Raw genomic sequence first — 17,829 nt, 5'->3', positions numbered from 1 at the left:
CATCCTGTATCCTGGACACACAGGATCTCATTTGTGCAGAGCAGCCTAGAAACACCAATCAGAATGGCCTAGAGAGGGTACTTAACTCAGGACACAGCTGTTGATTGGCTAGTGCATCGGCATACTGTAGGCGGGGGGGTTAGCATGGTTTTGGTGGACGGCAGCGCATGAGGGTGCATTGGGTTACTGGTAACCTATAGTATGGCAGCATTTTGTTCCAAGCTCATAATCTTGGTTTTCGGGGTCTTTACAGTCCCTTTTCTAATCCTTTTCTCAAATATCTGTTATCAATGTCATCGCTAAATGTCTGAAAACACGTATCTGTTATTCTGCAAATGCACACTATGGAAGAGGATTAGGGCAAAAAAATGTACGGTACTTGAGATCTGAGTTTAAAATCAGAATTCTCAGATTAAAGTCAGAATTTAAAAGTCAGAATTCTAACTAGGAGGGATGGCGAAAATAACTTTTTTCCCTGTGAGCGACAACATTAACCGATCATTAACCGATCATTAACCCTTAATCGACAAGATTAAAATGTGTTATTTTTTAGCCTAATGCATTCCCCCGCCTGGCGCAGCACTATTACAAGTTTACCTGTGTGTATTGCCTGCCTGTCACCAGGCTGCAGCGCACTGAGTGACCACTATGCTGTGTCCGTCTGCCTGCTTCACATGAGGAGCACATGTGGCGATTTATTCTGAAATAAACCAGTAGATTGTCATGCCATTGTTTCCAGTACATTGACGGGGCCGCACCATTTTGCCGATAGTATTAATCTGTTAATGTTTAAATGGTCGGTTAATAACAGTTAAACACTTAACGGTTGACATCCATAATTCTAACTTTAAACTCAGAACTCAAATCCACTTTTTCACATGGTCCTTCTCTTCTGTATGCACACATCGTAGTTCATCTACATAATTAAAATTAGCACATTTTAGGGTTGTAGTTTCAGGGCTGTATTTCAAAATAAGTATACATACCATTTTACCATACCATAAAATACCATAAATGCATCTCATGGCTTGGATTGGACATAAAAAACCCTAGCTGGTTTTACCCTCAGGTAGACTGAGGGACTCAGGACGCATTGACACCATGCATGTTGGGAGCAGCTTATTCAAACTCTGGAGCGTTTACGTCTTAAGATTGGCTTGTTTTGGTCAATGCCGTTCGAATCAGGCCGGTGCCAAATAACTGCATCGGCATGCTGGGAAATGCAGCATGCATTTAGTCTCAGTCGTCTAACACAGTGGTCCCCAACCACCGGGCCTAACAAGTGAACTGCGCAGCGGTTTGTTAAGAGAAGAAATTTAATCCGAACCAACTACAGGGAACAACCCCAAAATTCAAAGTTTTATGGGTTTAAGGGGACAAATGAAGACACATTCTGAGGAAGTCTAAGATAATAAAATGAACCAAAGACATGTGACTGGGCTCATAGACACGTATAATCTACAACTGAATGATCACACTTTCAAGCTAATTACATGATGCCATTGCATGAAATTTAGGAAATCAAGAAATTGATAAAGAAATAGACGACAGTGTCTCACTGTAACGATATACCAATTTGGATTTTTACTATTACTGCTATGAACACCAGAGAAGGTAAATGAATACAAAATCTGAATACAAAAAACAAAACTTTTCAACTATGCTTCAGACCAAAGAAAACAAACTCAAAACTGCCCTCTTTCCTACAAATGGCATTTCTCGCCATAATGCAATTGCAATATGAACATTATTCATATTGCTGCTACAATGTTGATGATTTTGCACGATAGCTTGAAGCAGCTGCTCCAATGCAAGAAGCTTGCCATTTTTGCCTGGCTTGCCTACCCGCTCCCACCCACACTGTCTGCTCGTATACCTGCTCATCCTCCAGTAATATAGAGCCAGTGCCTGTCTCTGTGTCTCCACCCCCCCCCCCCCCCCCCCAACACACACACACACCTCCACCAACCCTGTCCTAAACAAGGACCACCCCCCCAACACACACACACACACACACACACACACACACCTCCACCAACCCTGTCCTAAACAAGGACCGCCCCCCCAACACACACACACACACACCTCCACCAACCCTGTCCTAAACAAGGACCGCCCCCCCAACACACACACACACACACACACACACACCTCCACCAACCCTGTCCTAAACAAGGACCGCCCCCCCAACACACACACACACACACACACACCTCCACCAACCCTGTCCTAAACAAGGACCTCCCGGCGTTTTTCTTGTTGCATGGTTGTCCTGTCTGGATGTCTCCATCACGTCCGTCAGTCCGTGTGTGTTTTGAGTGCGTCCCACTGCTCACCTGTTGTTCATCACTAATAACGGGCCCCGCCCACTCCCCCTTCTCTCCTGAGGCTTACAATATCTTGTGGAAAAACAAGCGTGTGCAGGTAAGGAAGATGGCTTCCAGCGACTAGGCTGGAGAATGAACATAACCGTCATAACCTTCCCCCCCCCTCTCCTTTTGATTCTGAGCCCATTAACTTCCCACCTGTTTAACTCTTTGAATTGACATATAAGCTGCTAATTAGTTTGTCTCGTGATTAAAGATTAAAGGCACTGAAGTTGTATACGGCTCTGGACGGTCTTTATTATCATCTTCAAGATACTTTAGAATTGTCCATTTTTGTGAATGCTCACATGTTTATGATTATTGTTTTGTCCCTCATTCATTTGTCTCTCCTATATCATGCGGGTAGAGGCCACCCATACATACATACAGTGTCAACTTTTGCAGGTTAAAGCATGCCTCTGTAGTGTTTTCTATGTATTCTAGACCAAAGTTAGTCGTCGTATAACTTTTTTTTATGATTGGGATGAAACCATTCAAACAGATTACATGAGCAACAAAAGAAACCATCTAACTCCAGTGTGGCTACACACACCTCACCTGTCCAGCACCACTTTGACAATAACAGCACCCCCTCGTTAGAGCAGAACCAGTGGCAATGCTCATTTTAGTGTTTTTGTGTGCATGTACTGTATATGCTGTTTTTAGTTTTCCCTGCACTGCCGTATGAAATTACCAATTGACTAATCTACAACTGAGGGGGTTTTATGTGTTAAGCCGTGATCAGATAGGGTGCTTTTTTGCCCGTGCACTTGCCATCTGCAGGGACGACTACTGTACGCCCTCCACGCTCTGACTCTGTCTATTACCAGCGATCATTCTCAGTGCTGCAATGATTAGTTGATTAATCGATTAATCAATCGACGGAAAATCATTCGCCATCTATTTTTTATAAACGATTAATCGTTGAGACTAATTTTTTAAGAAGAAAGAAAGCCAAAATGATCTTGTTTCAGCTTCTTAGATGTGAATATTTTCAGGTTTCTATATAGCCTTCTATGACAGTAAGCTGATCATCTTTGCGTAGTGGACTGTTGGTCAGGAGGACAAAAGAAGACATTTGATGATGTCATCTTGGGCTTTGGGGAAAAAGTGATTGTTTTCCCACCATTTTGTGACATTTTATAGACCAAACAACAACTGATCGATTAGTCGAGATAATAATCGTCACATTAATCGATAAAGAAAATCATCGTTCGTTGCAGCCCTACTCATGCTATAACAGTAGGGGAAAAAAGCCTTGTCTCTGATCACGGCCACCAGCAGCGTCACCACCGTGTCACACAGCATGTGGGGAGGCCCCCTGGCTGTGTGTTCCCCCTCCTGGCTCAGCCTGGCTCAGCGACCCCTGACCTCTCTGTTCCCGTTGTCTCCAGCTGAAGATGCGCGCCGGCGGCATGAGCGAGTCGTCCAAATGGAAGAAGCAGAAGCGATCGCCGCGTCCGCCTCGCCACGTGGTGAGGAGCTCCTCCGGTCACATGGACCCGGCGCAGTCCGCCACCCTCAGCAACAACAACCTATCTGGTAAGACACAAACGCATTTAAAAGGATAAGACCTAGTTAGACCCCGGATATAAAGGACAGACTCGCTAATGCAGGATGTCATAACGATCAGTTAGTTGGGGGATTATACATGGCGTTGTGACGCCGTCATAGCATCTGCGGTGCACAGATTGTTTTAGATGTAATTGTCCATTCACCTTGGGACACAGAGCTTACCTGGGATTCAGTCCATTCCATGTGCAGAATGGAAGGCCGACAGACACCAATATTTTGGGATCGAAGCTGCTGATTTGCTGATATTTTGTGCCAGCATTCAATATTTACCTCCACCACGGAGTTACTTCTTGTTTTTGTTTAGTTTTGTCCTCCGCCCCCCCCCCCCCCCCCCCTTTTTATGTAATCTTATTCTGTTCTGTTGTTCTGTGTTGGTACAGGTATATCTCTACAACTGCATTTTTTCTTGTAACATGTACTTGTGCGCTCCATAAGGACTAAAGCAAAAGTCAATAAACATAATAAAAAGAAAAGAAGGGCTGGTCATGGGGCAAGGACCAACTGATTAACTTTTCCACGCTCACTGGCCAAAAGGAGGCGTGGCAATCACAAAAAGGTGCCTAAGTTCCAAACGTAACATGCCGTGGCGGAGATGTGCTCTCAACCGAGTGCCCTCTAGTTGCAAAAAAAAACAAAACACAAATCCAAACACAGTAGAAGGATTCCGTATTTTTCTCCAGGCTCACCCTAACCTCTAATCTCTCCCTCCAGGTGGTCTCCAGGCTAACCCTAACCTCTAATCTCTCCCTCCAGGTGGTCTCCAGGCTAACCCTAACCTCTAATCTCTCCCTCCAGGTGGGGTCCCGTTCATTGACCAAGGCTCTTCCACGTCTAGCTTGCCGGCTTCGGACAGCGCCGGCTCGTTCGTCTCCAGCCCGTCGACCACAGACAGCGGGCTGGACGCAGCTACCTCGAGGGAGGACCTGACCGACCTGGAGCAGAGCAGCTCCACCGCCACCACCCCCAGCACCACTGCCACCACCCCAGGGGCGGAGCCTGGCAGGCTGGACGCACAGGTAGGGCCTGATGAGGACGATGAGAAAAAGTATGCGAATCCATAAAACCTACTACTAGTGCTGGACCTTTTGTCATTGTGTTGCAGGCCTGCTACTACTTGGTACCAATGGTAGGGTTGGGTACCATTTAGTTCCGGTACCCAACTGTGCCTTTTTTTGGTGCTTTAGTCTCTGTGTAAGAATTACAATTTAATTTCAGTTGTAAAAACATAAGTCCAAACTTCTCAATGTCAACATTGTTATTTATTTAGAAGATTGTACAGTACACAGCACACAAAATAAAAAACCCTCCCTCCCTACCTACCTCTCCCCTCCAAAAACCCGTCCGTACAACCTCCAACCTAGTCTCTTAGAACAGACGAGTTGGCTTCCGCAATTTTCAAATGCTTCCGCCATACCGTCTGTACTTCGTGGGGGAGAATCATGCACCAACCGGAATGGGAAGTAGAAAGGCGGGTCTTCCGCTCATTAGTCCAATCAGAATCCAATATGCCGCATTTTTCGTGGACACACGTGTCGTGATTGGTCGGATTCCGTCAAACTTCTTTCCTGTCTGAAGGTTTTTTTCCCAACTTCCTTGTGCATGTTCTGGGGGTGTAACGTACAGACTGTATATAGCTGCATTCGCCAGATGTAGATGAGACAGTCTGTTTTAAGAGACAACCTCCAACCTGTCACAGCCTGTGGCCACCAGGGGCATAGCGTGTCTTCTGTGCCAGGGTGAAAGGTGTAACCTCTGCGGCTCTCACTGTGACACGAGGGTGGGTTGAGAGCCGGACAGGGTGACCTGTCAATGGAAGCAAGAGTGTAAACAACGCGAGCTGATGATAACGCTAGTATAAATGCTTTTAGAAATATTTTGTTTGACCAGGTGTTTCCTCAGGTTAGACGTGTTGCATTTCGCATCACAAATATTGTAGCGAGCGTTGTCTGCGTCAAATTTTGAAAAGTGTAACCACCACACTTGGGACCGCTTTCGGCTTGCCATTGCCCTGATTGTGTTGAACAAGCTCCCTCCCTTCTCCCTACTCTCTCACCCAGATGCATTCTCAACTACCGAAATTTGGCACTGATTTATTTTACATGAATCGGTACTCATAGTACTGATGTAATTTGACGTAATTGACTTTTAGATGTTGGGGAATGGTGCACCAGCGGCAGTGTCCAACTTGCAATGTCTGACTGGCTTCTTGCAGAACGAGCTGTGATTTTGGTTTTCTCTCTGCTTCCCCATCCAGACTGAGGGGAGGCCAGTTGAAACGGCTCAGTCGGTGGAGTCCATCCCTGAGGTTCTGGAGGACAGAGACTCCATCACTGAGCAGTCAGACAGCGCCTCAGTGCACGACATGGACTACGTCAACCCCCGAGGAGTTCGCTTTACACAGTCCACACAGAGAGACGGTAAGAATACAGAACCTCTTAAAAGTGACAGTAATAGTAGTAACTAAGTACCAATATTAACACTGTGCTTTTGTAACAGACTTACACTTACTGTGGAGATGCTCTGTCATCTTCACCACCGGGATGTTTTCTTTTCAGATGTTTGAGCAAACTAGTGTTGTAAGTCTGTTTTGCACAGTGTGTGGATGTTACTACATTATTACATTCACATGAGGTTTGGGCGTCGATTCATGAATGAACTCAACAAATTTGAATTCAACTGAGCAGTTTAGAAATGGGAATTTGAAAAAAACCTACAGGAAACAGAATTGGAATTGAATTGGAATTTCATGCATTCTCAATTCAATTCATGAATGGCCCAAACCTTGTACCACATTTAGCTGCACATTAATTACTCTAGTATTGCTTTGAGGGCTTTGCACGACCACTCATCTTCACATCCAAATTAAGGTCTGGGGAAATTATGGAATTTTGACATTGTCGAAACTTTTCTTCCCGAATTTCCGTCCTCACCCCCCCCGCCTCCCCCCCTTCCCCGCAGGAGCGTCCCTCATCCCCTACGGCCTGCCGTGTCTACGGGAGCTGTTCCGCTTCCTCATCTCGCTGACCAACCCCCACGACCGCCACAACACCGATGCCATGATGCACATGGGCCTGCAGCTGCTGACGGTGGCACTGGAGGCGGCACACATCGCCCCCTACCAGTCGCTGCTTGTGCTCGTCAAAGATGAGCTCTGCAGACATCTCTTCCAGGTCAGTTAAGCTTCTCATTTGCATAATGCCAAAACATTTTCTTATCGAGTTTTTGTCTGCGGATTCTCCTCCCATTTTCTCACAAATTGTACTTGGGCCAAATTCACCCTGCTGTCTCGGTGGTCGCTCCACGCCCCCTCTGCTGATCTGGGGGAGAGTTGTAGACTGGCACATGCTTTCTCTGATTCCTCCCCCTTACTGCGAGGAGTTTCACCAGCAGGATGTAGCGCGTGGGAGCATCACGCTATTTCCCCCCCCAGTTCTTCACCATCTTTACCCGTGCCAAAGGAAAAGATAGTTAAGTTTGTGATGTTTCAGGATTTCTGGCTATTGAAGTCCTAAAAGATTCAGTCGCTGCACGCTACCATTTGGGACCACCAACATCCAAATGTACCTACTGTAGCGTGGTTTTAAGCAAGATGTATTTATTTTTTGTTGTTGATTTATAGATGTCTTGATTCGCTGTTTTTGGGCGACTTGGTGTATGAGTCTCTCCTATCAGATGTCTTCTGAAAATCTGTGTAAACATCGGCGCGGCCTGGGGTCCTTCAGGCTAGAGCGAGGTGCTCGGCGCAGGCGAATGACGTGCAGCGCACAGGCCTCCTTGAGGCATCCTCCCTGCCCATGGTACGGCATGGTAGGATTGCCTTTTTCCACGGGAGGTTCTGATGAGACGAAGGAGGTGCCCGGCCTGGAATCACTCCACAGGGCCTTGGAACTCCATGCACCGAAGGTCTCTCAATACTGCGGTGTAGCACTAAACTCTATTGCAGCGGATTGGGCGTGATCAACCCTTCTGCGGGCAACGTTGCAGACAGAGTAGGAAGGCTGATCCGTGAGCGGCTGCTTCTGGGACGCGGGTCGGGGTCGTAATCGGCCTCGACTGGGTCTACTGGGCGAGGGTGTATGATGTTGACAGACCCGAAACACCCCACGACCCCAGTTAACATCACTGATGACGCGTCCCAGCGCATGCAGTAGTATGTATATTTGAATCTTCTGTCTGTCTGTTGCAGTTGCTGAGTGTGGACCGTATGAACCTGTATGCTGCTTCACTACGAGGATGCTTCCTGCTGTTCGAGAGCATGAGAATGCATCTCAAATTTCAGCTGGAGGTAACAATGAGTTTCCTGTCAAGACTTTGTTCCAATAGCTTGTTTTACCTTTAATCAAATGAAATGAATCAAAATTAGCATGAGGACTCAATATCCATCAAACTGTGTCGTCCTCAAACCCCCCAGATGTACCTGAAGAGGCTGATGGACATCATCACGTCAGAGAACATTAAGATGCCCTACGAGATGAAGGAGATGGCCCTGGAGGCTCTGGTGCAGCTGTGGAGGATCCCCAGCTTCGTCACTGAGCTCTACATTAACTATGACTGTGATTTCTACTGCTCCAATCTGTTTGAGGACCTCACCAAGCTGCTGTCTAAGGTACCCAGACACTATAGCCTTGTTTTGATCATTACCCACTAACTTTAACCATTGTAAGTGGTGGAGGTTTTTTTTATGTTTAGTCTCCAGATTACATCAGTGTAATGGGATGCTATTTTACTGTCAGTTGGTGATGATAATTTATAAGATCTAGCAGTCACTTTTGTAAAAGAGGAGCGACAAAAATATTGCCATATACGATATTAACGGTTGGGGTCAGGTCCCCCCAATTTTCTATATTGCCCATGCCTACTTTATTACACTAGGCATCACACATTTTTATTAGGGCACAAGGCCACATGCCAGGGCACAAAGGCAATTCATTGACATCATGAAGGGTGAGTTTTCTGAAATGTGTGTTAAAAGGATTCAATGACACATCCTTTGCATAGGGCCGGCAACATGAAACTGAGACCACTGGCGCTTTTAAAGCAACACAAGCAAGCAAGTAGCAGGCTGGTAGCAGGGCACTGCTAAGGTGGCCTTACTAGGGATCTCAGGGCCTCACGGCCAGAGGGAAGGGCAACCGGAGGCCATGGCCTCCATCTAATTCCCACCCTGGTACCAATAATGTACAGTAAGCAGTGAACTAAGGGTTGGTAGCAGGGCAGATTGTTCAAAACTGTCCCAAATATTTCTGAAACTTACCAAAGGGCACGGCGGTATTATGGAAATATCGCAATATTCTGCAAATATCGCGATATTACCGAAAATCGTCCCAAGCCTAATTTCAGCAGCTTAGTGGCTCACTTCTTGTCCTTGGATGAATTATTCTACCACATTTTGTACAAGACCTCACCAGCATGTTTTTCCCATGTGTCTACAGAATGCCTTCCCCGTGTCGGGGCAGCTCTACACCACCCACCTCCTCTCACTAGAGGCTCTGCTGACTGTGATCGACAGCACCGAGGCCCACTGCCAGGCCAAAGTGCTCACTCAGCAGGACCAGTCAGACGCCACGCTGGCAGAAGGGGAGGGCTCCACTAACAACAGCACAGACACCACGACAGGTATACACACTCTCTGCACTCAACCTACCTGTGACTTTCTACACGTTTGACTCTTTCAACCATAAAACAAATGGATTTCATCAATGTAAGATATATCTACAATTGGCCGTTTAATAAAATCCCATATTCATCCCTGAGCACAGCTAGTGAATATTCACCTTATTCACCACGCCCCACTTTTTCTCTCTTCCGCGTTACACGCAATTGTATTTGTTCTTCCGGTTCGGCGCTAGTTGGCGGCCAATTTCAAAACAAAACGTCACTATAATAATGAATGTAGTTTGGCAACATTCAGAATTAAGCTACACTGCGGCCAACTTCGGTTACATGTTCATAGCGTTACTGCTGCGAGGAGCCGATGGCTGTACCCGGTCGGCATTTAACGTTAGTTACAAAAGCACGTCGACAGTGTTTTCTCACTGCCAGTAGCCTACAGTAGGGTTTGACAGATAGCTAGTCCGACCGGTGTCAGCACAGCCAGCGCTCCCAGTCCTCGCTGCTCTTTAAATATTTCCAATAGGCGTTATTATATATATATTACGTTCTCACCCGAAACATATTAAAACTATATTAAAACTTTTTTTTTTTTGGCTTGAAAACAGCCTTTTGGCAAGTCTAAAAATGACTACGGTAGGCATAATCTACTTCCGTGTCTAAAACCAGAAAGACGATTACAAAATGACGTCATGCAGAATCGTCCTTGTATGGGCAAAGAATAAGCTAAATAGAGTATACAGTTTCGAGCAGCAGTTCCCTCCCCCCCCCAATTATTTGGCTGCCTACTTGCAATACCTCCGTGGACCACCAGAGGGCCGGTGCCCACAGGTTGGGAATCATTGCACTTGACCAATTCCCTCTGCTGTCCCGGCCGTTGCTCCACCTCCTCTGCCGATCTGCGCAGAATTGTAGATTAACACATGCTTCATCCGATATATCGTCACCAGGTGCTTCTTTTCACCTGACAGCGAGGAGTTTCACCAGAAGGACGTAGCACTTGGGAGGATCACACTATTCCCCCCAGTTCCCTTCCCCCCGAACAGGCGCTCCAACCGACCATCAGTATTAGTAGTACAGTAGCATTAGTAATAGTAGTAGTACTGCATTATTATTAGTACAAATTTTTGGGGACATGAAAATGCTCATTTATATAGAAAGATACTAGATTGACACAAATTATCAGCAGCTTCCATCCAAAAATATCTGTCTGCCTTGAAAAACCCACATTGGTTGAACTGTATTTACAGTAATAATTTAAAAATATCAGAAATGTTTAAAATATCAGAAGTATGAAATATTGGTCTTTTGTAGTCACAGATGTGTTTTGCCCTTACCTTCAGATCTTAGTAGATTGGGGAATGGTACCAATGGGCAGAATCTTCCAGAAGCCGAGGACGCGCCAGTGTGCCCCCCGACCAGTGGGCACCTGATGGCCGAGAAGATGAGACTGGGCAGACAGGATCAGGAAGAGACCGACACTGGTCAGTCTTTGAGTTTTGACACAGTTACACCATACACCATCATATTTACAAGCACTGGATTGAAAACTGGAAACTGTGAATCTAAGTTATCGTTCTTTCATTCAGCTGAGAAGAAAGCACCGAAAAAGCCTCAACGATTCTCCTCATATTTGCCGAATTCCCAAGAGTTGATGGATATCAAAACTAAGAAGAAGGTGCACCGTCTTGATTGATTGAGCTGTTGTAAAATGACATACACCAGTGATGAAATTCAATGAAAATATAACATGCCAATCAAAGAGTTTTTTTCTGCGGTCACTCCAGCTGCTCATCACAGGCACGGAGCAGTTCAACCAGAAGCCCAAGAAGGGAATCCAGTTCCTGCAGGAGAAAGGCCTCCTCACCAACCCAATGGACAACGACCAGGTGGCCCAGTGGCTGAGGGACAACCCGCGGCTGGACAAGAAGATGATCGGCGAGTTCGTCAGCGACCGCAAGAACATGGAGCTCCTGGACAGCTTCGTCAAGTAAGACAAAACTCTCCATGGCTTCACTGTAGGTGGTTAAAAAGTACTTGAAGATTGGTTTGAAATGTGAAGTATTGAATGTGTGTAAGTCCTCATGGTGCTGATGCTGTGAATCCCCGCGTGCAGCACGTTCACCTTCCAGGGGCTGCGTATCGACGAGGCCCTGCGGCTCTACCTCGAGGCCTTCAGGCTCCCCGGAGAGGCTCCGGTCATCCAGAGGCTCCTGGAAACCTTCACCGACAACTGGCATGTAAGGCAACTCTGTTTACTCTTCAAAAAGACCTGCTTCTCTCTTGAATTACTTTCAAGTAAAGTTAAGTTAAATTGTTTTTATTCTTCTGCCTATTTATTCGTTTCTTTCATTAGCTAGGTTTCTTTCACGCGCGCACTCACTCTCACACACACACACACACACACACACACACACACACACACGCACACGCGCACACAAAACAGGCATATACACTATGGATTCCCAATCTTGACATATTGATTGATAAATAAATACATTTAATAAATTAATACATCAATAAATCAATGCACAAAGAAATTAGCAAATTAATACACGAGTCGATCATACAAAATTAATCTATCAATAAATGGCTAAATAAATCATGACTTTCCCATCACTGGACAGCAAAGGCCAACCTGGCCACCAACTGTCCCTTTCATCGGATAATTACAGCCGGTGGAACGGTGGCGAGGCTATGAATCAAAGACTGTCATCATTCACCCCCGGAGATTAGGTGCAGCAGGGGTGACATAACCGTTAACACACACACACACACACACACACACACACACACACACTGGTGGAGGGTAGGACAAACTCAGCAGGGGGGGGACGTTTAGGACACGGCGGCTTCTCAAAATAACAAGAGGGACGCGTGTGACCTGGAAACTATTCCTAGTAATGTCCTTTTCTTAGGCCGACTCCGTTGCACACTCACACAAATAGTGGCCTTGAATGAGTGCATGTGTAAATTTAGGCCGTGACTCTGTAAATGAGTTTTCCACTCTGTGGGCTGAGGGGAATCTCAGCAGGATGCACCAGGTGGCATTCAATGTTACAACAAGGTTACAGGTCGTTGTATTTACTAGGCTTGCAAAAGGGCCGATACTCCATCGCAATATTTCATGAATGTCACGATGTTTTATACTTGTATTTATATACAGTATATGTGTGTATATGTTTCTCTCTCTCTCTCCTGGAAATAGCAGGATTGAGCAAATTATACAAAATGCTTGAAGAGTAAGATCAAATATCTAGGCCAGGCGTGTCAAACATATGGCCCGGGGGCCAGAACCGGCCCACCAAAGGGTCCAATTCTGGCCCGCAGGACGACTTTTGCAAAGTATGAAAATTACACTGAGAAATCCTTCAATCCAATCTTTCAAGCTCGGGATTTGACACCTAAAATGTGAAGGTAAACTTGTGAAGGTTCCAGCAAGTTACCGTATTACCAGCAGCCTATTTGCATTTTCTGTATTCATCACCAAATGGTAAACTATTTTCATTACCCTTGAATATAGAGAAGAATTGCAGAGTTGCCACTAATTGGAATGCATAGTTACAGACAGTAGATTTGATATGATAGGCCTATGGCAGCTGAGATAACCCTATGTGAAACCGTGTTCTTAAAATATAACTGTAGGCCTAATTCCCTACAGTAAAAGAAACAGGAACATTTTGAGGTGTTATTTATACTTTATTATAAAACGGCTCTCTCAAATCAAGCAATCTGATTGGTTCACAGCCATTGTATAAATCCAATAACCGAGTCCAATAACCCATGGCCATGGGTTATTGGACTCGGTTATTGGTTGCCATGGCAACTCTCTTACTAAAAGCCTTTGGTTTAAAAAAAAACAAATGGCGGAGACAGCTGTCAGATCCTTGTGAATCGATCTTCGCTTATAACTTTACTAATACTTCGCAGAAAATGATGTTTTGTACAAGAATAGACACGGGCTAATGTCTTAACCCCTCTCTCGCGCGCCCTCACTCTTAACCCCGCATTTCTAAATAAGACGTAACGTTACTTGGTGTCGGCATACGGCTCTGGTGTCGGGCTTTGCAAAACGCTCTCAGCTTCTCAGCAAGCGCCAGGATTGGCCAATGTCGACTTCAGTCTCCAGAACGATCCAATCAAATCACCCGCACGTCTATCTTCTTGCTAGAGGTCCCGCCTTACAGTAGTGTTTCAACTGACTCTATCAGAATACAATGCCAGTCGGATTTATAGTATTATTATTATTATATTATTATACTTGGAAACCGTTTTATACCATGGTCTGGGTGAATACTCGATTCTGATTGGCTGCAAGCTGTCCATTAATTTGTGATAATGTACAGTGATAATGTACACCTAGCTAAATGGTCTGTTCAGCGTTCATATCAATGCGCCAGGATCACGACAGAGCCGTTTGAGCTCTATACCACCGTTAACGCTTAATATGGCACTTTTATAAGTTTAGAAAAAAATGGAGTCACACAAAGTAATTATTTAGATTACCCCTAAAATAACGGCTATTTAGAAATCTGATTTTCGCTCTGGTCAGCTGACAGAAGCCGGGCTCTCAGCTGTCAACTGTCAAACCCTCTGTTTACAACTTGCAGCAACCAGCAGCCAGGCACTCTGGGAAGAGCGCCCGCTGCCTCTATCACTGATACAAATCAAGTCGAAGAAGAAAAAGACGAGATCAACAAAAAGAAAACAACGAAATGGGCAGTTAACAGCAACACACTGAGAGACGTCCTTGTACAAAAGTCGAACTTTTGGACTTCGCGGAGGCAACCTTCACGCCTCCACGTCGTCCAATAATTTCTGATAACTTTCTGAACTAAAATGAGTTTGACACCCCTGATCTAGGCTGATAAGAACAATTATTATTATAGGCTAGAAATGTGCTGTGCCCCAATAAATCAATAAAGAATACCCCACAGTGCCCACAACCCCCCTTGATAATATTGTAGATTGCGATATTTTAGTGGGCGGTATCGCGAGATCACGGCCAAGTCTAGTATTTACGTGACGTAAAACAGTGCACTTGTTTGGTCTGAGTCAACTACAGAAGCAAACGGCTTGATGACGTTCAGTTGATGCATGTGGTGTTTTTTTACATTGTACGCAGAAAGTGAACGGCTCTCCTTTCATGACCAACGATGCGGGCTTCGCCTTGGCCTACGCAGTCATCATGCTGAACACCGACCAGCACAACCACAACGTCCGCAAGCAGAGTATCCCTATGACCGTAGAGGTATGAGTGAAGACGCACGCACACGCACACACATGCACACACACACACACACACACACACACACACACACACACACACACACACACACACACACACACACACACACACACACACAGTTACACAGTTGTGCATTTCTGATCTGATCCAATTCCCATTCAAACTCTTTTTTTCCGATGGCAGTACATGATAATGTGCTGATCTGGATTAGAGGACAAGTTGAGGCAAAAGTTGTTTTTTAATATTTTAATATTCCCATTCCTTTATAAGGCAAATAAAAAGTAAACCATGCATTCTTCTGTGTGCTGTAGTGTACTAAAACAACTTGTGCGGTTGTGTGTTAACATACACTCTTTGTGCTATGGTTGAGTTGAACTTAAAGGTGTTTACATGTAGCATTTTAATATCAATAAATGATGAACACTTTCATTTGAGATGTCTGAATAGGCAATACCTGCCTTCAGATCACCCGGTGCTGGCAATAATGGCACCTGCCACGACTATTGACCAGACGTAGTTTGGTGCTGTACAGTGCGGCCTGTGTTCTTGGAAGCCGCGTCAAAACGATCACTCTTTGTGACATCTTTGTGACATCACGACACCTGAAATCCGCCTTGTATCAGTCATCGAGATTTTGCAGAAGACATTGTGAATCCGACACAAAAACGAAACGTGTTGTTTTCCCTCGGCGTGGTCCCGCGTCCGGCCCCGGGCGACATTCCTTTGCCAGTGCCAGCATTTGTGCCGGTGCTCGTCGGGGCGGCTCCGAAGAGCCCCGGGCCAACAGCTGTAGCCAGTGGTGGTCCGTCTCACATGATGAACTCATCGCCAACAGGCGGCAGGGGCGAGAGGGGGAGGGGAAGTCTCTCTCTCTGTCTCTCTCTCTGTCTCTCTCTCTCTGTCTCTGTCTCTCTCTCTCTCTGTCGCTCTCTGTCGCTCTCTCTGTCTCTCTCTCTCTCTCTCTCTGTCTCTCTCTCTCTCTCTCTCTGTCTCTCTCTCTCTCTCTCTCTCTGTCGCTCTCTTCATCTGCCCATCTCCATCTATTTCTTCTGTCCTGCGTTTGACTGACAGCGGCTGGAGACTAAACACGCGTCTCCAGGGCCGCTCGTGAGCAGATCGCGGGTGGGCCACTCTCACTGACACACACAAGCAAGCACTCTCTCTCTCTCTCTCTCATGGATGTGCGCGCACACACACACATACACACGGTATACACGGTATACACTTACAGTAGTGAATACTGCATTGGGTGTCTGTTGTGGGAAACCCTTAACCTGAACCGATTGTAACGTGACATTTGTGGACTAGATGAACAACAACAAAAAAGACATCCATGTGGTCCTCCTGGGTTTCAGTGGAGAGTTGTAGTTGTTGCCCCCCCATGCTGCTGTGTCTCACAGGCGTTCCCACCCTGACCAGAATACAAAGCTGGATTAAAGTGCACCGGCGTCGGCCTTCAAAAGCCCCATATCGGTCGAACCCCTTCCCCCCCCCGCGCGCCGCACGTCGTGCAGTCGAACCCCTTCCCCCCCCGCGCGCCGCACGTCGTGCAGTTGCTGGTTTGTTTTGTTTGAAGTGGCTCCCAGACATTCCCCAAAGGTCAGTAGCGATGTGGTCAAGTGGGCTCATTGGATTCCAAGCTCAGTCGACAACAGAGGCCGCGACCCACCGCCACACATTTCTGAGTGGCCCAATAACTGCGGCGCCATGCACTTTACCGACTTAGCGGCTTGCAATGTGTAGCATTCGCCGCAGCATGTGTTGGCAGGCAGCGCGAGGAGCGTTTTTTGAGTTGGGAATACTATGCCTAGCCTCTGTAGCATGCCTAGCCTCTGTAGCATGCCTAGCCTCGCTAGCATGCCTATTCCCATGCATTTTACAACGGAACCACATGTACCAAGGGAGCCGACATGCACGATCACAAATGGCGTCGTTGCATTTGGTGCACTGTTAAGTTTGTCTATACAGTGTCAACTTAACGTGGCGAGTGCATTCTCCGTTTCAGTCTCATGACGATTTGGCAGCCCTGTATGTCCAGCTGCCTTTTTTCTGACAGCTATTGTTACCATCGGCCGCTCCAGGAACTGCCGTTTGTGTGTTTGTGTGTGTGTGTGTGTGTGTGTGTGTGCCTGTGTGTGTGTGTGCGCGCCTGTATGTGTGTGCCTGTGTGTGTGTGTGTGTGTGTGTGTGTGTGCGCCTGTGTGTGTGTGTGTGTGCCTGCGTGTGTGTGTGTCTGCGTGTGTGTGTGTGCCTGCGTGTGTTTAAGAGAGAGGCAGAGGGAGGGAGGGAGGCGTCCCAGTCACCTCCTGATCTCTCGCTGTCTCCCTCTCCTCCTCCCTCTCTTTCCCTCTCTCTCCCTCTCTCTCTCTCTCTCCCTCTCTCTCTCTCTCCCTCCCTCTCTCTCTCTCTCTCTCTCTGGGCCGGTGTTTATTTCTCTGTCTGTTCGTCTCCCTGCAGAGAATCTCTAGTTTCTCCTCTGCCTTTACCTGCCAGTGGGGCTCGACGCTGCCAAGTCACGAGCAAACAGCCCGAGCCTCGAGGCCGTCAGTCATCGCCGGCCAGTTCTGTTTATTTACAGGAGGCCCTTGGCTCCCGTCCCTGTTTTCCTAACATTGCCACTAAAGCGTATTAAGTGACACATAACATGTGCCATCCCACCCGGACCCCTTTTAATTGTTGCCGGGACGCTCGGTTAACGAAGCGCCGGATGCCAGAGGCTTGGGTGTCGGAGCTAAGCTCCCTCGTTGAGACGCATTGACTGACGTGTTGATGGTGGAGACCCGGGGAGAGAGGAGGCCATTTTTCAGCCCCTTGTTCAGATGTTTGAATACAATTCCTGGCAACAGAGATGCTGTATTCTACGATTGGTAATTGATTGTGTTGTTTTTGCCCCCCTGAAATAGCAATTCAAGAAGAATCTGAAGGGAGTCAATGGAAACAAAGACTTTGACCAGGACATGTTGGAGGATATCTACAATGCAATCAAGTACGCTGATGTCACACAGTCACACATGCAAATTCAGGATATGA

At 46.5% G+C, this 17,829-nt stretch overlaps 1 protein-coding gene across 1 annotated transcript in view; it reads left to right on the top strand.

Annotated features, from left to right (window-relative positions):
* gbf1 (golgi brefeldin A resistant guanine nucleotide exchange factor 1) overlaps window positions 1-17,829 on the top strand; it is a 105,568-nt gene that overhangs the window by 63,027 nt on the left and 24,712 nt on the right. Inside the window, exons 9-21 of the mRNA XM_083650564.1 lie at window positions 3,761-3,908; window positions 4,737-4,957; window positions 6,196-6,358; window positions 6,900-7,111; window positions 8,128-8,226; window positions 8,353-8,547; window positions 9,374-9,557; window positions 10,895-11,035; window positions 11,141-11,229; window positions 11,339-11,541; window positions 11,668-11,791; window positions 14,677-14,802; window positions 17,703-17,785. Coding sequence (XP_083506690.1) covers window positions 3,761-3,908; window positions 4,737-4,957; window positions 6,196-6,358; window positions 6,900-7,111; window positions 8,128-8,226; window positions 8,353-8,547; window positions 9,374-9,557; window positions 10,895-11,035; window positions 11,141-11,229; window positions 11,339-11,541; window positions 11,668-11,791; window positions 14,677-14,802; window positions 17,703-17,785 — 1,988 coding nt within the window. The remainder of the gene's footprint in view (window positions 1-3,760; window positions 3,909-4,736; window positions 4,958-6,195; window positions 6,359-6,899; window positions 7,112-8,127; window positions 8,227-8,352; window positions 8,548-9,373; window positions 9,558-10,894; window positions 11,036-11,140; window positions 11,230-11,338; window positions 11,542-11,667; window positions 11,792-14,676; window positions 14,803-17,702; window positions 17,786-17,829) is intronic.

Source organism: Poromitra crassiceps (assembly GCF_964638095.1).
Source record: "Poromitra crassiceps genome assembly, chromosome: 14".
NCBI lineage: Eukaryota > Metazoa > Chordata > Actinopteri > Beryciformes > Melamphaidae > Poromitra > Poromitra crassiceps.
The sequence above is the reverse complement of the archived record's forward strand: the minus strand, read 5'-3'. Positions and strand labels throughout refer to the sequence as shown.